Below are 19,984 nucleotides of genomic sequence, written 5' to 3' on the forward strand. Positions count from 1 at the left end.
AAGGGAGTTGGAAGGAATTGCTGTAGCCTGTGAATAGGAACTGTCCCGATGTTTGCCTGGAAGTGATAACGGGGCCGCTTCTCTCAGTTAATAATAATAATAATAATAATAATAATAATAATAATAATAATAATAATAATAATAATAATAATAATAATAATAATAATAATCAGCATCACCACATAAACTATGTCTAATATCCTATTGGGTGATGATAAATTAAAATTCAATTTTTTTAAAGGAATTAGACTTATTTTTTGTTCCACGTTTGTCCTTGCATGCCAGTAAATCTATTACTCCTACTACACAGCATTGAATAGAGCTAAATTCGAACCTGTGTTCTTTATGTTAAAAGGTCACAACTTAACCAACAACTGTTTGAATCAGTTTTGCAACTGTCTTAAAAATGTATTCTCGAAATTTTTGAAAGCAATTCATACATTTTCTATCGCATGCATGTACAATATTACAATTGTTCGTAAGACGTTTTTATATGTATTATATTCTTTGAAAATATTAAATAATGTTTTATTTCTTCAGTGGAACTCCCCAAGACTTGTCTGTGAACTTGAAGAATCTACACATAATTAACTAGCGGGCTTAATTTAACAAAAAGGGGGAATGTGTATGCATGTCAGCATAACTTGCAGGAGTTCATACGTTTGCTTCAGAACGTCATATTGGGTTCTGTTTATGTATGGAAGGCATGATGAAACCTCCGTGAGTCCATTCCACAATATCCAAAAGTGAGGTAATCTATAAAGATCGATAAATACAGAATATTTTATTTTAAATCGACGTAATAAAGAACGATTCTTTCACCGACCAGCCAACCCCTGATATGACAGAAATTAATAAAATATCTGGCATACTACCCAGTCCCCTATTCCCTCTTCTCCCTTGCTCGCTGTGTGGGTATGACTGATATCAAGATCTGACTCAGACAGACGTACATGTATTTTTTATTTAAATAGTACGCAAAGGATCGGTTAATATGAGAGCACTCGTATATTGATGCAAGTTATCTGCACTTCCTGTGCTCATCTATCAAGATTATCTAATTCAAAATATTGCATTCTTTGTCGACTGAAATAGACGTTAATCCTCTTTGTTTTTAGATTATAACTTACCTTGTTGGAACCAGTAGAAGACCACGGCTTCACAGCTTTGTGGTGATATCTCCAACTTTGTGAGGAAACAGAAAGCGAATAAGATTAAAGCAAATATTCAAACATTTTTTTTCAATTGTCTTTACGTCGCACCGACACAGACATGTCTTACGGCAACGATGGGAGAGGAAAGGGCTAGGAATGGGAAGGAAGCGGCCGTGGACTAAATTAAGGTACAGACCCAGTATTTGCCTGGCGTGAAAATGGGAAACCACGGAAAACCATCTTCAGGGTTGCCGACAGTGAGGTTCGAACCTACTATCTCCCGAACACTGGATACTGGCTGTACTTAAGCGACTGCAGCTATCGAGCTCGGTAACAAGGTTTCTAAAGCGTTTCAGGCTTAATTATTATTATTAGTATTATTATTATTATTAGCCTTTTGTCTGTTACTTAGGGATGGCTCTAAATGGAGACTTGGGTCAGTTTTACGACCTGGCTCAGATTTACGACCCGGCTCAGTTTTACTTCCTAGGGATAAAATTCCCTGTCAAACTGGAAATCGATCTCAGGACCTTCTGATTCGAAGATACTACTCCATTATTAAGCCATGCAGTCGATCTATTTATTTTGTTATTCCCCGTACAATAATATCTACTGCTACTTAAATAAATAAAATTTAAAAAAACATGTTTTAAATCTCCCCGCTGCTTTTTTCGTTAGTGTGCAATGATCTCGCTAGGGAGAGCTAGCTGCTTTGTGCTAGTCCCCACGTGCAGAGCCAGGTATAGACAACCACAGCACGAGTGGTGGTGTGTCATGGCTGGAAGGTTGTAGTTTTATTCTTGTGTTCACGGTGAAATTCTATTAGTTCTAGTTCGAGTGATGAGCTTTTGGTGGGGTAAGTAATTAGTATTACCTTTGACGGTGTCTTATAACATGTTTCCTATTGCAGAAATAAGTTTATTTTCTTGGATGTCGTAGGCTTATTGTGACGTAACCCCTACTTCTTTTTAACCTCCTTGCAACCCCATGCCACCGTGTAACGGTGTCCTGATGATTATCTTTACATCCTGTTTCTCAGCTACGTAATATTTGACCTATCAACACCTACGTCCGCAGAACGTACTGCAAGTATATTAGTAAACAAATAGATGGACAGTATAATTCCATCATCGTCAACTGACAATCACGCATCTGTTCAGGATTATTATTATTATTATTATTATTATTATTATTATTATTATTATTATTATTATTATTATTATTATTATTATTATTCATTTTGAAAGTTCGGGATGTACTTCGCGTCTGTAATAGAGTTGTTCTTTCTTTTGAGGAGTACCATATTTGCACATTGCCCGCAGGTCCTGAGTTCAATTTATGGCCAGTCCAAGATGATCTGGACTGTGAACAATAAAGCAGTTCACTCAGCCTTGCAAGGTCAACTGAGGGACTGTCTTATACGAGAGGGTACGGATCTGGGCAGCAGTCGACTTGGCAAGCCAGGATTCGTAATGGGCTGTTGCGTCATGAGTTTCTTTCGCTTTGTTTTCTATCGGCAGAGAAAGAATTTCTAGGTGTTAAACGTCTCACCACCATACATGTTTATCGAGGACACTGGGAGAGGAAAGCGGTAGAACTGGGAAGGTACCAGTGTTAATGTACAACACTGGAAGTCAACTTTTTCAAACAAGATAAACTATTTAAGAAGTATTGACACATACACAAACTTCGTCATTAGCAGGACGATGTTCACTTTCCTTTTTAAGTTCTTGAACCTGTCTACAGTGTTGACATAACATGACAATGTGTTAAGAGATTTCCAGTCTTTGCCGAAATGTTTAGTAAGCAAAACCTTCACATCCCATATTTTCAATGGTGACACGTCAACTCCTGGCTGTATTATGGATGGTGATCTAATATCCACCACTTTCTTAGTGCGATAAGAGAAAACAGTTGATCCTAAGGGGCAATATACTTTGCGTAATAAACGTGTGAGCATCGCCTGATGATAAATCTGATTTTGATACTGAGGTGCCGGCACTTTTATGGGTTTGAAACCAAAGCACACATTTGTTCAATGAAAAACTGAGGATGTGTATCTTTTAAAATCCAGTATGACTGGCCAAGGTGTAGAATCATGGAAAGATATTTTAAAAATATCAAAATCTCAAGTTACAACTAAATGATTCATTTGGGGATCACGTAGAGTACGTGAATCGAAAGAGAAACGGGGAAATTGCATATCATCACCACTTCCCTAAAAAGAGACCTAGCTAGACCAATAAGGTAAAATAATGACCTGAAGTCGGAATTGGTTTAATCTTTGGTAGAAAAAAGATAAAATAGGAAGAATTTGTACTCAGCTGGGAGGAAATCTGCTTTCGGAAGGTCGGTATGAAATGAAATGTCGTATGGCTTTTAGTGCCGGGATATCCCAGGGCGGGTTCTGCTCGCCAGGTGCAGGTCTTTCTATTTGACTCCCGTAGGCGACCTGCGCGTCGTGATGAGAATGAAATGATGATGAAGACAACACATACACCCAGCCCCCGTGCCGTAGGAATTAACCAATTAAGGTTAAAATCCCTGACCCGGCCGGGAATCGAACCCGAGACCCTCTGAACCTAAGGCCAGTACGCTGAGCGTTCAGCCAACGAGTCGGACGGAAGGTCGGTGACTCCCACGTAGTACCCGAGTTGTTGTATCGTAGATATCGAAACATTGTGGAAGGATCCGCGCCAAGGTTAATCTCCGCCCACGCCAAACTTTTTCTCCTAGCTTGCTGTATTTCTGAAGATGTGACCGAAATAGATTGGGAGTGAGATTTCCCGCCACGACGGAGTGCCTCTCCGGTGGTGACGTCGTCTACTTACGGGAGCTTCAGCAATCTACGATAGATCCACATTTCAAAGGCCAGCAATCGGATCGTTAGCAAACCAGCACCAGTAACACAGCTTTTCTCGACACGCGAATGAAACAAGGCTACACCCAAGATGTTTTCATTTTAGAAACTCTCTTCTCGCATTGTCGACACTGGTTTTATTTGAGAGAAAATACAGGGTGTTTATACATTGCCGTCGAGTATATTAGAGGGCATATTTCTAAAACTTAAATATTAAAATAGGGCTTTGATATGAACATCGTCTTAATAATGCTTCCTTTCTGCGTTACCAGGAAGTTTATCATTTCATTGACCCTTGACGAGTAATGAAAGCAAATTGGTTTAATGACTGGTATTTCACGTGACCATGTCTTTAACTATCATAACTAGGGTTCGGAAATACAAAATATGCCCTAAAAACTACCTAAATATGACCTAAAATGGTAAAATATTATTGAAGCATTTTAGAGGTAGGTAGCAAGTAGTAGAACATTACTAACATTAAACGTAATAATTTCGTGTCGCTATTTCTAGCCGAATGCAGCCCTTGTAAGGCGGGGATGTTGAGGACAGCACAAACACCCAGCCCCAGGCCAATGGAAGTAACCAATGAGGGTTAAAATCCGCGACCCGGCCGGGAATCGAACCGGAACCTTCTGAACCGAAGGCCAGTACGCTGACCATTCAGCCAACGAGTCGGACACATTAAACGTGCCAAAACGATAATACAGCAGACACATTTAATCATACAAACTGACAGAGCTGCAGTAGGTAAATTAACACTTTACACATTCATTCAGTATGGTAACCCTGACGTGCAGTTCTCCCTCTTTTTTCCCTAAAAAAGGAACTGTCGGGCGAGTTGGCCGTGCGGTTAGGGGCGCGCAGCTGTGAGCTTGCATCTGGGAGATAGCGGGTTCGAGCCCCACTGTCGGCAGCCCTGAATATAGTTTTCTGTGCTTTCCCATTTTCCCATTTTCACACCAGGCAAATACTGACCTGCCTGTGTCGGTGCGTAAAGCAAGCATGCTTTTTGGTATACTTAGGCGTACGTTCGTACAACATTTCTTTCTCAGAATCATCTCTTCGAAGCCTGCTACCTATCTCCTTCGGGAAAAGAAAGAAAAATTAATATAACCAAATATGACCTTATATCACTAAAAGTGAGCAAATTTGACCGAAACAATAAAAATGGCAGAAATATGCATTTATATCAAACATCAAATTGCTATACCCCTTTCAGACCGAGTACGCACAATTGTGCGGGTTCGTATTTTAGTTATCCCTGACCGTATTTGATGTTTCTTCGGCGCTACACCGGACTGCAGTGATTGTGCAGGACACGTGGCGTGTATTTCAATTGATTTTAGTATGCGCTTGACCGCCAGGGCGAAGGAAGAAGAGTTTAAAAAGCACAGTTGATCGGCGAGATGGCAGGAAGCAGTAGTGCCGAAAGTAAGTATTTATTTACTGCGTTTATATTAATCTCGAAGCTTTACTGAATACCGGAATATATTCAGTGAAGTGTGTACATTGGTTAGTGAACGTAAATTTTGAAGCTACACCATCGTACGTGATACAACGAGGTTTTGAATTTTGATACGCACAATTGTGTGGGTCCTGTTTTTCGGATGTTAGTTTTTATTTTGTAAAATAAACTATTAATATGTGTATTGAGGAGCATTTTAGTCAGTTCTTGACGTACAAACAAAAATTCACACCTCCAGTTTTCTTTCAGGTCTGAAAGGGTTAAACTGGCTCGGGGACCCATCAATGTTTTAGATTTCGGGTAAAATGACCTCAGGAACATACGAACCTTAATCATAACAATTCACTGTCAGACTACAAACCCCCCCTCCCTGCTTCGGATTGGGTTCTGTCTAAATTTTAAGCCGAAATTGTTCATGATCATCTTATTGGTCGTCCACCCCCCCCCCCCCCCTCCCCCCAATATTCTGACAGTTGAGATATTGGTGACGATGCGATATACCTCTAGGACGTGATGCCTGTACGATGGCGCTTTAGCTCACTCTGTCAGGGTGTTTCGTCATTATTTAAATGGAGGTAAGATAATTTGGTCAAGGGGAATCCATTGAATGATCTATCCGATCGCCAAATTTTAATCCAATGCGGACATTACTTTGCAAAGATCTCCTGTACGCAGGGTTGACGTTCGTATCCTAATTGGATTGAAGAAAAATTAATACGCTGTAGGGGTATCGTTCCTGCCTCTTACCTCGGGTTCGATTCGCGGCCAAGTCATATATTTTCACTTGGTCTGATGGCTGGTTCGAGATCCACCCAGCTTACGTGATTATAATTGAGAAGCTATCTAGAACGCCATGAATAACGGCCGAGAGATTTCATTGTGCAGACCACATTACGCCTCGTAATCTCCAGGCCTTCGGGTTGAGCAGTGATCGCTTGGTAGGCCAAGGCCCTTACGGGTTGCGCCATGGGGTTCGGTGTGGTAACACGAAACACCAAACACTTCAGCTGTTATAAACAGAGCATGCAAAAGCATAAAGGGCAGGCACATTGGACGCTTCGACACAGAACAAGGCCATTTTGAGCATTTTTTTTTTTGTAATAACTTAATAGCATCACTTGTGCTATCACCTTTTTAATTAGCAACGAAGTTGCGTAGTCAGCAAACTAAGCATTGTCAAGACCATATATATACAAATATCCATCGAATATCCACCAATACTCGAGCCTTCTCTTTCTAAGTCAGATGGTCTGCATAGCCAAGTACTGTACGTGGTATTTACATTATGTTAACCGTGTTTATTTCCAATGATGACTCAACGAATAATTTCTTCGGTTGGAGTCCCTCTGCAGGAGAGAATAAGAAGGCGTTACCTCTCTCAGAAAGACAGTTTCTCGCGTTACCAAGTGACCCCAGCCGGAGGAATGTCACTGGACAGTCTTCACTACACACGTAGCGAAAGTCGCTCGGGTGTGGCCGTCCACAGAGAGAAGAAAACGGAAGCAATACATTCTTAAACATTATTTATCGTAAATTCCAATACAGATTTACAGAAATGATGTAGAAAAATATTTAAAATTTATCCTCAGAATCAACTGTGCACTTTATTTCACGCAACGACTAATTTGTCCGTGGTCTGAATTGACTATGAGCAGGGAACGGATTTCTTTTTTAGGAAACTAATATGAATTATATTTTGTGTTATCTTTACGAATCATGACGCGTGGAGTTGGAAAATGCTGGGTTTATTTTCCATATTTTTCCATATTTTGGAGTTTAGCACATATGTTCCATATTCTTAGTCACTAACATAAATATAGTCCATATTTCGTCTAAAAATATTAAATTCTATTAAATTAACAGTCCTCTCATAATGGAGAAACAAATTAACAATTTATATTTTAACATTTTAACTTGTGTACATTTCAACAATTGACAGTTTGACAGCGGTTTCCCGATTGTTTCTTAATTCGGGCATTCCATTTCGTTGCTTCATGGAACTCTTAAGAACGTTCTGTGCCATGGACTCTGAAGATCCAGCCTCAACTAAAGATGCAGAAACAGTAGTCTGTGATACAAGTGTGAGGAATGACTTAAGTTACATTCAACATAATTTTTCATGCATCACATAAGCACTGAAAAGTCTCCAAAATTCGCATTTTCTGATAGTTTCTAAAATGTGAATAATACTATGGAACAACTGAATCATGGTAGAGGTGCATCTGAATATATAGAAAAAAACAGGAAATCAGAAGATTCATTTTCCAGCACTTAAAAAATAATTTTGTAATTTGTAATCCATGGTTTTGATAACAGAGAATAAAAGATTGTCCTTCGAAGTTCATATTAAAAATATATCCTGTAGGCATACTCTGTTTAGCTTCATTGAACTTTAATATTGAATGGAAATGATAAATTTTTATAATAAGTCCATATATAATTCCATATTTCAATAAAAATAAATAAATATGTACATATTTGATTAATTATTATTACATATAAGTCGGTTCCCTCATTATGACAATTATGATACTCAAGGGGTACTTATTGGGTCCGCCCTGTCAATACTTCATACAATGGAAAAGTTGTCCACATTAAACATACATGTTTAAAGAAAGGACTATTCTCTTCGTCAGCTATCACAAATAATAAAAACATCCATACATATCTGAACCCTCAAAATGATTACAACGCATATTAAATACATCTAATAACTTACTATTAAAATTATTCTAATATTCTTATTATTGCAATATTTATATTGTGAAGACAGTCAAAACACTATGATGTACGTAGCACGACAGAGGTATTCTGGAATATTCTAATAACTGTTTGAAATATATGAATACGTCATAACATTTTGATTTCTTATTGTTAACACTGGAGGTGAATTTCCAATTTTAAATAAATTTGGTCTTCTCAAAATATATCTGAAGTCCAAATTTCTCTGTAATTTCTTTCACAATGTTTACCTGGATAAGTGTTGTGTGTACATTCTCATAAAGGATTGAAATTTCGCAATAATAATAATAATAATAATAATAATAATAATAATAATAATAATAATAATAATACCCACCCCTGTAATATGTCGACTGATAGCAAATATGTATTCCTTAATAAGATTGCCACCTGTCAGATGAACAATAGGGCCCAGCATTGTTTTGGAAGATCTGCTACTGAGATCTCTGCTGGCGGAAGGAGAGCTACGTTTGGCGAAGAGAAGGCCAGGCCAAGCCAGGACGAGTCCATAAAGGTGTCGACGTACGACCTCAAAGCCTAATTATTGTTGACTCGTGGGATTGTTGCGTGGGATCCTTACACTACGTGCATTGTCCGCCACATACTGGTGCTCTTCCTTTGTTTCGGTGCCAAGAATTAAAAGTCATTAATTACAGATCCTTTACCTTCTGAGGAATGCCACTATTTTACACGGAATTTACTCTTTTATTCATGTTTCTATTGGCTTTAAACTCCATGTCGTGGATAGCCCTATGCGTGCAACAGTATACAGTACTTATGCGCGAAGTTCCCACTTTGAAATTCACCGCCTTCTAGAGCAAAACGCTTCGCACAGTTTGTATTATCCTAAAAGGTGCCTGATCACAAGAAGTACAATTTCTACTAGAAAAATTGTAAAACTAAAATTGAAATTTTTTTATAAAATAATTTTTTATTTTCTGATTGAAATGATTCATAATTTGATACGAAACTCGTTCTTGAAACATATGCTTAATGATTACTAACAACTTATACTTCAATATGAATCCATTGAATGGCGTGGTTTTATAGCAAAATGTGCATTTCAAAATCAGCTGAGATTGAAGGTTGTGATTTCCGAATATTTTTAGAGAAATTTTCGTACATTATTTATTCATGGGACGCCCCAACGAGCAAAGCTCACTTTAAGGGGCTGTAAAACTTTGGACATACGGTGGAAGCCGTTTAGTGCGACATCGCTTTTAACGACGTACTGGTTATAACGGCGAAATCTAACGGTCCCGTCTAAATTCTATATAAACACCGTATTTAAAAATTCGCTTAATACGACGTCGCTTATTTCGGCATATGGTATAAACGACGTATTTTTATCGTATTTTCGAGGAAATGTATCGGCTATAACGTCCGATGACCGTTTTTTTTACGTATTTGGCGATTGATAACAATGACAACAATATTATTGTAGACTTCAGTCAAGGCAAACATCTCTGTGAAGATGTCGCAAAAGAAAAAAACTGTTTAATAGTGGGGAAAAGTCACACAATTTGGCGATTGGAAAATGTGGAAACAAACGTAAACATCGCGAAGAAATTGGATGTTTCGCACTGAACGATTTCTACAATTTGGAAGAACAAAGAAATATTATTTTCTAATATTTAAAAAACTCAAGCGAGCCAGATCATCTGAGCACGAAGACAGTGGAGAATCTTTATTTAGATCGTTTAAGCAGCAAAGAACAAATGTGCCAATCCATGGACCTGTTCGAGTAAAAGCCAATTAAATTCCCCTCACTTCCACTCCACAAATGAAAATGAAAACCCACAACCTGTTTTCCAGTCAGTGACCGGGTCAGGGATGGAATGAATGAACTCCCATCTTGTGACGAGGATAGGAATTGTGCCGGCTGCCGACGCCTATCGCACTCCTCTGGGGCAATGATTAAAGATTGACAGATGAAATGATGGTGGAGAGTGTTGCTGGAATGAAAGAAGACGGGGAAAACCGGAGTACCCGGAGAAAAACCTGTCCCGCCTCCGCTTTGTCCAGCACAAATCTCACATGGAATGACCAGGATTTGAACCACGGAACCCAGCGGTGAGAGGCCGACGCGCTGCCGCCTGAGCCACGGAGGCTTCTTTACACTCCACAAATATTGTGCTGTAAATGCAGTACGTATTTCAGTTAGGTTTTTGGTAGTTTTAACTTAATATTGTGTTAATTAACCGTGTATGTGTGCAACGTAAAACTTACAGATATTACTGTGTACATTTTTAGCAACAAAAAAAAATAAAACCGGTTTGTGGGACGGCGGTCTCTTCGGAGTCGTTAAAACCGATTTTCACTCTATGTATAACATCCATGTGATAAGATTGGAACACTTTAAAATGTGTGAGAAATCAGTGATGTAAAATGTAATTTAAAGTAAAAAGTACTACAGTACTTCCTACACATTTTTAATTAAAATTTACCGAAAAATTTCTTAGATCATGTAGAACCGAGACAAGAATTTCCTTAGTTTAAGTTTAACTGTATTAATAGCTGAAAGATACTTTATTTATATAAGGCACTTTGTTGTATATTTTAGACAAACAATTCTTCAGACGCTTTGTTTCGAAAGTTACTGTTTATGATTGACAGGTATAAATATTCAGATTTTTTCGCGTGTCATGCTGATGTATATCTCTGTTATAATGTATTATAACATTGTTATGTATTTAAAAATATAAACAGCGTCATTGAACTTAACCTCTAAATCCAAAGGTAGTATCCTAGTCTGCTCACAGAGAACTTTATTCGGTGTTGAATATGGTGCTCCTAAGGAATTTCTAATAGTCCTATTCTGTAGATCTTTCATGGGTTGCAAATCCCTTTTATTCCTGTGACCCCCAAATGAACATCGTATGCGTTATGTAAAAATATATAAAATAATAATACAAGGATCTCTGTCTGGAAATTAATAAGACTCCTGTAAGTCGCGTGAACACATCTATAATTGGAACATACCTATTACATTTGTTTCCAAATTATGTTATTGTCTACCATCAAGCCCAGGAAATGTATTTCGTTCACTTCCTGAATAATATTCTTTGCATTAGTAACATTTCTTTAAGAAGCGCTCTAAGATCTATGACACGGAGTATTTCTGTCCTGATCTCTATTTTTTTGCAAACTTAAGGCGACAATCCGGAGATAAGAATATTTTTACCTAATGCATGGATTTTCACGAAACTTTGTGGGAATGTCACCTACTTAAAATTGGAGATAGCCTATCACAAACATTTCTTCCATATACAAGTAATAGCTTTTCCAAAATATTTTTTTGGAATTTTTATTCCATTTTTTCATGAAATTTAATTAACATTTTTATGTAAATTCGTAATTAGGTAGATAATACTTGTTTCAAAAGCACTACTTATCGATTTTTCTGTACATAATTCATATAAGGAAGTTTGTGTAATTTTTACGTTCTAAAATTTTGAACTTAAAAATCCCTACTACTTGACAAAATTCTGCAATCAAAAATTCCATTCTCAGTTTCTTAATAGAGCTATGATACATATACCATACGAATTTTGATACATTTGGCAAAATATTATGGGAGAAAAATGGGATTTAAATGTAAAATTACAATTGGCAAACATTGCATTATTACAGTGATAAATTGTTTGAATTCAGCGTAATAACTTTGTGACAAGAAAAAAGAAACTCAGTTCTTTCAATTTCAGCCATTAAAAAATTTCACCAAAATGACAAAAAATATCGATTTTTTTTCTCCGGAGTGTTGCCTTAAGTTGGACACATTTCTAGCTTTTGTGAACACCATAATACTATTTGTATCGACCATATAAATATACTGTGTATTTTACTACATTTTATCATTAATTCATCTTTGACGAAAAGAATGGCATAAAATTTGTTGGTAATATTATAATATTTTTAGTCATTCTCCAAGTATTGTTAAAATCATTTTTCGTGTCTTTGGCTTTTTTGTTTTTCTTTGTTACCAAATGTTTTGTGGTTAATTAAACTTTGAAATTTCCCGAGCTGAATATTGTCAAATTCTTCGTCTACATCCCCGTCAGTTCTCCAAAACATTTTATGTGGTGAACGGTCTGCTGTGACCAATAACAAAGAGTTAATGTTCACAATTTAGTTTTGATAGAATCCCTAATAAATAATAAATAAAAGCAATTTTTGAACAACATATAGTTTATTTTGTGCCGCATTTCAATGTTTTATGTCATAACTTCGTATTTTGTTGAGCGTAAGTGTATGTATATTTCCATAGACGTAGAAATCGGAGTATTAATATTCTAAAAAAAATCATAATTTAGTGTTTCGTTTTGTGAATATTTAATTTATACAATGAATTGCCTTCAGTACTGTTCCTAGAATGTGATATTTTCGACGAACCTTAATCTTAAAAGGTGGTACTTGTCGGATAATATATGTGTTTCCATCAAATCGTTTTGGCAATTAGAACAAGCCATTGAAAATTTTTTGTAGAAAAAGACCTTTTCCTCTGACTGAATTAGTGACATAAAATTTGTTCCGATCAAAAATGTTGTAAATAAAAAATAAATCATAAATCCTGTTCTAATAATAAAGGTAACTTAATTCTAGTTCAGTGAACTTATTCAGTATGCCAAATACAAATGTAAAGATTTCTAAATTATATCTGAAGATGTTTCATAGAAAACGGAACATAAATTTGTCAGAGATAAAGGAATCTAATTCTACTAAAGGGTACAGTACGGAGATAAGTATAATTTTTTCTTTACCTAATGAATGGAGTTCCACGAAACTGTGCGGAAATGTCTTCTACATAGTAGGAAAGGTATTATCAAAATCTGCTGGAAATATTACGAGAAAAATGAGTTTTTGTTTGAATATTTCAAATCAAATATTTCTCTTAAGTTCCATTTCAATGTCATTGAAAATGTGGAATTTAGCTGATGTTCAAAGAGCATGTTGACATAATACACATTTAAAAGAAATATTTCAAAAATTCTATATGCATGTTTTATAATATAACAATGAACGGAAGTTTACAGGAAAAAAGTTTTGCAAGGTAACTGAATTCTGAAGGAGCAAACGAAGAGACAATAACAGCATTAACCATTTAAAATACCTACTTTTGATTTTTTAAATTTGATATTGTAATTTGACTATTCTGACTTCGTATGCTCATCCTCACTGGAAGACGGCCGATTTATGAACTCCTTAATAAACATCTTTGTCTAGAAATTTGAGGAAAAACAAAACTATGTTAGATGAAGTTTACATCACGGAATCTTTACTTAAAGGTATCAAAAACCAAAATATCCATTTTTATCTCCAAGCTGTACCCACAAATATTATAATTTCTCTTTATTTTCGAAACTCTCGTTTATGACATGTAATTAGAGCTAGATGGCCCTAATGACCAGATTAATAAAGATATAGAAATTAGCTGGTTAAACATTGCCAAGATAACAAACTCATCAGAAAGACCTGGCGGAGCTCTGGATAAAACTTGTAATCGAGAAGATCTTAATGGCATTACTACACGATACAATATAAGAGTCAACAAATTTACAAACAATGGACAAACACGTACTGTGTGTTAGCCGAAAAGAAAAACGATGTGATGTAGCGTAAGTAAAAATGCAAAGCTGTAATTCAACTTGTCCTCCAAGCAACAGGTTCTCTGCTATTGACTTTCAAGATACATCTAGCCTTCGGTTATTCAAATCATTTACTTACAGACTTGCAAAATTCTGTTAGAATGTACATGTATGCAACAGATCGAAAGCTGGAGACGATCCAAAACGATTAATATTCACTACTTAGCATGAAAATTGCATCAAGGTAAGTTCATGGTTTATTTCGTTTGGAATTTCACTAATTGGGGGGGGGAGATGTTTTTGAGACAATTCCTCCATATATGGAATAACATTATTTTATATTGTGAACTATATCAGGTTATAGGTAAATGGCTGAATCATGCCCGGGAGATTGAGATGACGCAGTGCATTACTGCGAGTGTGAAAGAGATAATTAAATGAAGATTGACCTACTGACCTACTGCACTGCCACAAAACCAAATACATTAGTAACAGACAGTGTGGATCGATGCATTGTTTAGATTAAACTAAGAGAAAAGAATTATCTGTTGAATGTTCAACTTGTGTGTCCCTTGTAAACGCTTATCGTCGTGCAAAATCACACCCATGGGAAGACTAAGTTAAAATTGGATATGTCGAAATTTCTTGGCTGACTTGCTCTTAGGGGAGCAGGTACCGGTACCAGAAACCCTATTTTTAGGATCATAGAGTATCATTGCTAATTAGCAAGTTCTATTAGCCACTTGACAGCCCATCGACAGAGCTGACAGCATAGTGATTGCTTCTATCATATCGTATTGTACATATTATTGTACAATATATTGTACAATACATATTATTGTACGTATTGTACATATTACGTTTCAAGAAGATAATGTACGCCCACATGCTGCACGAAATCAGAAATGAAACACAAAACTGTATAACGTGCTTTATTCCCGCAGTTACAATAATAGATACACTCATACATTGTTCAACAAGTACCAGGGAGGTTCCCTCAAGGAAGCGATCTAGGACCTCAACAATTAGAAATATGTTGAAACTTATGGTTTGTATGTGCCATATTGATATGCATAAAAGTCGTTGATCAGTATATTTCATGAAGCAGCACAAATTAAAGAAAAATAACCTCGTAATGGGGAATTAAACCCACGTCCTTCCGAGTGAACGAAGCATAAGTTTAATATTTAAGGCAAGCAGTCGGATAATAATGACATACTGTTTATCTACCCCTTGTCCCATTTCTTACGGGTCGGGTATCTAATGACATGAATCTCCGCAGCAAGTTTTACGACCGGATGCCCTTCCTTATGGAAAGAGTTAATGAGATGAAATGAATGACGTGATATATGATAGTAGGAAAGGAGAGGGGTGAAATTCGGTGGAGGCACATAGCCTCCTCCTGTCGAATATCACGAAGAGGTCTGCTAAATGCTTAACGTCTCCATCCGCAGGAGGAATCACCGTTACAGCATCATATGCCCTCACCCCATATGAGGTCCGGCTCCTTGACTGAATGGTCAGCGTAGTCCTCTTCGGTTCAGAGGGCCCCGGGTTCGATTCCCGCTCTGGTCGGTGATTTTAACCGCAAATGGGCAATTCTCCTGACCCGGGGATTGAGTGTTTGTATACTGTCCCCAACATCCCTGCAACTCACACACCACTACAACAACACGCAGTTTCCAAAACAATGCATGTACGACCACCCTCGTCGGAGGGTCTTTTTATAAGGTCTGTGCCTGGCTAGAAATAGTCACACGAGGTTCCCTCAAGGAAGCAATCTAGGACCTCATCAATTCCTTCTTTTGACGATATTAGACATATTTTGAAACTTATATTTTGCATGTGCTATATGAACATTGCGGGGAGGTTTGAAATTGAATCCAGGGTTTTGGCACGCAATCTAATGATTAGAATTTGTATACGACCACCTCCTCTCCTACCCCGCCGCCAACATTCTGATGGTCAAAATGTATTCAACTGACCAATGGGACGCGAACCGGCCAATATAATATAATATAATATAATATAATATAATATAATATAATATAATATAATATAATATAATATAATATAATATAATATAATATAATATAATATAATATAATATAATATAATATAATAATAATAATAATAATAATCGTATGGCCTCAGCTACCGTTTGCAGACATTTCGATTTGACGCCATCTGGCTGTCTGCTCGTCAATTTCGACGTTCCGGTTTACTCTGTCTGCCATCTAGCGGACCTAGAGTAAACCGGATCTCTCTTGGGCGTCTATGGCTGAGATTTAATTAATTTTGTCGGGTAAATACCAAATGTATCACCAGAGATCTTTTACATGCCGACATCGTACGACATGGAGTGTCGATTGGACTTTTTTCCGCCCTTCAAAAATCCGACTACCTCTGCCGGGTTTGAACCCGCTAACTTGGGATCCGGAGGCCGACACTCTACCACGGATAATATAATATAATATAATATAATATAATATAATATAATATAATATAATATAATATAATATAATATAATATAATTTAATGATCTTTCGTATGGGCCCGCTAAGAAATTATGCTTGGGTATATCAATAAAAGGCCAGACATCTCTTCCTGATCATGCATGTGATTCTTGTAATGTAATTCCAGAGCTCCTGTTTGAGTTACCTTACGCATTCGCCCTCTTCCTTGAGTCCTAACATTGTCTTAGTGTCTTTCTTACCAAGATCTTCAGTTTGTCCGTCAGTACTTTTTCTGACAGGCATTCAGCCCAGAAGTTAGTTAGATCCTCAAAAGAACAACAAAAAATTATACGGATTTAGGAAATCCGCAAAAACGTATGGTGGTGTCACAATGAGGCGTACACTGCATAATGAGGAGGGAGTTCGTTTGCCTTTGTTTTCCTCCCTGGCCAGAAAGTGCTATCGCAGGGCATCTGGCCCCATGAGTAGCACTTTTCATGTCATCCAAATACGTTAGTCGTGCTGCAAATGTCATTCCTCAGCATCTTCCGCACTGGACTCAGACTTCCGTGGAAGCTAGATTTTTCTTTGGGCTGTGCCAGGAGACAGTTATTACACCCATCAAGAAATTTCAATAAGTGGTTACGTATCAAACAAATATTTAAACGTTACTTTTTAGCGCGCGAGTTGGCCGTGCGGTAGGATCGCATGGCTGTGAGTATTGGGTTCGAATACTACCATTGGCAGACCTGAAGATGGTTTTCCGTGGTTTCCCATTTTCACACCTCAGTTAAGACTACGACCGTTACTTTCCCATCCTTGCGTCGCCGAAAAACATTTGATGTGTTAGTGCAATGTTTAAATCCGTAGTATAAAAAGAAGTTAAAAATTAGTCACCATTTCTCGAAACTCCCTTGGCTGGTCAGAACAGCCTTTTAAACTATTTCCTTCCTCCGTATCCTCTTCTCCGTCTTTCAACCCCTTCTCTCTTTTAAACCCCCTCTTGTTAAGCCTTCTCTATATTTATAAACGCAGAGGCCTTACAAGTGCACCCTATAATCATGTCTCAACCCCCAGCACCCTGACTCAAACTAGAGTCAGAAAGCTGCAAGGGCCATATGCCGCCTTTTAAACAAACAGAGATCTTGGACGACTTGCTACCTGTACTTCCCCCCACCTCATACATGTCAGCGGTTTCGTATTGTTCTTGGTTTTGTCCGAGCTACTTACTGGCCATTCTCTTTTTTTCATAGGAGAAGAGAAAAAACAATTCTACACCAACCCTTGGGCACGTTTATCAACTACGAAATCGTAAAGCTGGACATTTGACGAACGTTAAAGTGGTACTGATTACCTTGATATTTTCCATGGTACAGTAGCATCTCTACAGATTGTATAGCAATACGGAATTAAAGGAAATCTTTTGGCTCTTTGTCATAACAATAATAAGAATAGGAAATGCAAGAGCACTCCAACCTGGACGAACGAAGTTATCAAAGATCTTACTGAACTAGGTCTAAACACCAAAAGCATGTTGGACAGAAACAAATTCCGGAAAATAGTTGACAGACACAGGGAATTTCAGAAGCCAGAAAGCAACAACGAACTTTGACAGACCGACAGAGGGAGGCTAGAAGACAAAATCTGAAGAGGTTTTGGGATCAGAAGAGTCAGGAAGCTGAGATGCAGAGGGATAAGCTAAGCGTGGTCCATAAAAAGCTAAACCGAATGTAGAAAGTTTATAGACTGACTAAATACATCTACAACTGGAAATGCATCTCATGGAATGCCAAAATAAGGCATTACAACACTGTAGTACAAACAAAATGTATGTATGCCAGGGAATGCCTCTCGGTGAATTACAAGTTTGAGAAGCTGGAGATTCTAGAAAGAGGAATAAGACGGAAAATCTTCGGCCCAATCCAGATTGAAAACGGCTGGAAACTGCGGAACAACAGGGAAGTCTACAAACACGTGGAAAACATTTCTGAGACCATGAAAAAGAGGTGGTTACATTTCTCGGGCATTTGTACAGAATGGACGGAACCAGACTTACAAAAAAATTTATTTGACTACTTGTGGAACAAGAGGACAACGACGGCATGGACTAAGGAAGTTCATAAAGTTCTAGAGAAGTCCTCCATCCAGGACGTTGAGATGTTTTTGTTGTTGTTTATTTTTTTCTTGCTAGTGGCTTTACGTTGCAGTGACACAGACGTTAGGATGTAAGACAGGAAAACATTTCGGACCGTAACTCAAAATTTGGAAGGGTTTCAAACCGAAAGAACTGCAAAGACGGGAAGACACTGGATGGACGAACAGAAGAAACGGCATAACTCCCATATGAAGGAGTACTGGAGGAAGAGGAAGCTTCAGAGAAAGAAAAAATGAAATGTTAGCGTCTTCAGTGGTCAATTCGCATTAAATAAATAAATAAATAAATAAATAAATATGAAATTGGGTAAGGGTCCGCCGCTGTGGTGTAGTGGTTAGTGTGATTAGCTGCCACCCCCGGAGGCCCGGTTTCGATTCCCAGCTCTGCAACGAAATTTGAAAAGTGGTATGAGGACTGGAACGGGATCCACTCAGCCTCGGGAGGTCAACTGAGTAGAGGTGGGTTCAATTCCCACCTCAGCCATCCTGGAAGTGGTTTTCCGTGGTTTCCCACTTCTCCTCCAGGCAAATGCCGGGTTGGTACCTAATTCAAAGCCATGGCCGCTTCCTTCCCTCTTCCTTGTCTATCCCTTCCAATCCTCCCATCCCCCACGAAGCCAATGTTCAGAATAGCAGGTGAGGCCGCCTGGACGAGGTACTGGTCATCCTCCCCAGTTGTATCCCCAACCCAGAGTCTGAAGCTCCAGAACACTGCCCTTGAGGCGGTAGAAGTGGGATCCCCGAGTCCGAGGGAAAAACCGACCCTGGAGGGTAAACAGAAGAAGAAGAAGAGGAAGAAGAACAAGAAGAAAAAAAGGGGTAAGGAGGTGGAAGGAATCATCTTTGGCCTCTGAATAGAAACTGTCCCGGCATTTGTCTGGAAGTTAAAATGGGAAACTCACCCGCTTGGAGACGGACTATCACCGATTTTGTGTAACGTCATCCTGGAACATCCTGGAGGGACAGCATGAAAGGGAGAAGGTAGGGAAGGTATCTGTTTTAGGTACAAAGAAGCAGGGTGTGAATATGGATTGCATTAGGCTACGAACAAAATATAATATTTGAAAAATTACACAAATAGCAAGCGCCTCAGGATCTCGTACGAAAAAACAGAGCACATGGAATGCAAACATGATAAAGAAAACATCCTGAAACAAAGAATGGGATCTTTTAAAGTTATTGTTTATTATTTTACGTCGCACCGACACAGATAGGTCTTATAGGAACGATGCGAGAGGAAAGGGCTAGGAGTGGGAAGGAAGCAATCGTAGCCTTGATAAAGTACAGCTCCAGCATTGACCTGGTGTGAAAATGGTAAACCACGGACAACCGTATTCAGGGCTGCCGACTCACTATCTCCCAAATGCAAGCTGATAGCTACCTAACGCAAACCACGCGGCCAGTTGTCGGGTGAACATCAAATGTGTCACCATGGATCCTTTACACGTCTATATCCTACGTCATGGAGTGTCGAATGCACAATTTTACGACCATGAACAATCCGAATACGTTGCCTACCTCTGCCAGGTTTGAACCCGCGATCCTCGGATTTAGAGGTCGACACC

The 19,984-nt window shown here is 38.1% G+C and overlaps 1 protein-coding gene across 2 annotated transcripts in view; it reads left to right on the forward strand.

Moving 5' to 3' along the window:
• Cph (Chronophage) overlaps window positions 1–19,984 on the forward strand; it is a 287,928-nt gene that overhangs the window by 11,562 nt on the left and 256,382 nt on the right. The window contains exon 1 of one of the 2 annotated variants that reach the window (XM_067155782.2): window positions 1,916–2,010. The exons of the other annotated variant lie outside the window; for it this stretch is intronic. Within the exon in view, the coding sequence (XP_067011883.2) occupies window positions 1,995–2,010 (16 nt within the window). The 5' untranslated portion in view covers window positions 1,916–1,994. Of the gene's footprint in view, window positions 1–1,915; window positions 2,011–19,984 lie in introns of those variants that run through there. 2 annotated transcript variants of the gene reach the window in all.

This window comes from Anabrus simplex, chromosome 11 (genome assembly GCF_040414725.1).
Source record: "Anabrus simplex isolate iqAnaSimp1 chromosome 11, ASM4041472v1, whole genome shotgun sequence".
NCBI classification, from domain to species: Eukaryota; Metazoa; Arthropoda; class Insecta; order Orthoptera; family Tettigoniidae; genus Anabrus; species Anabrus simplex.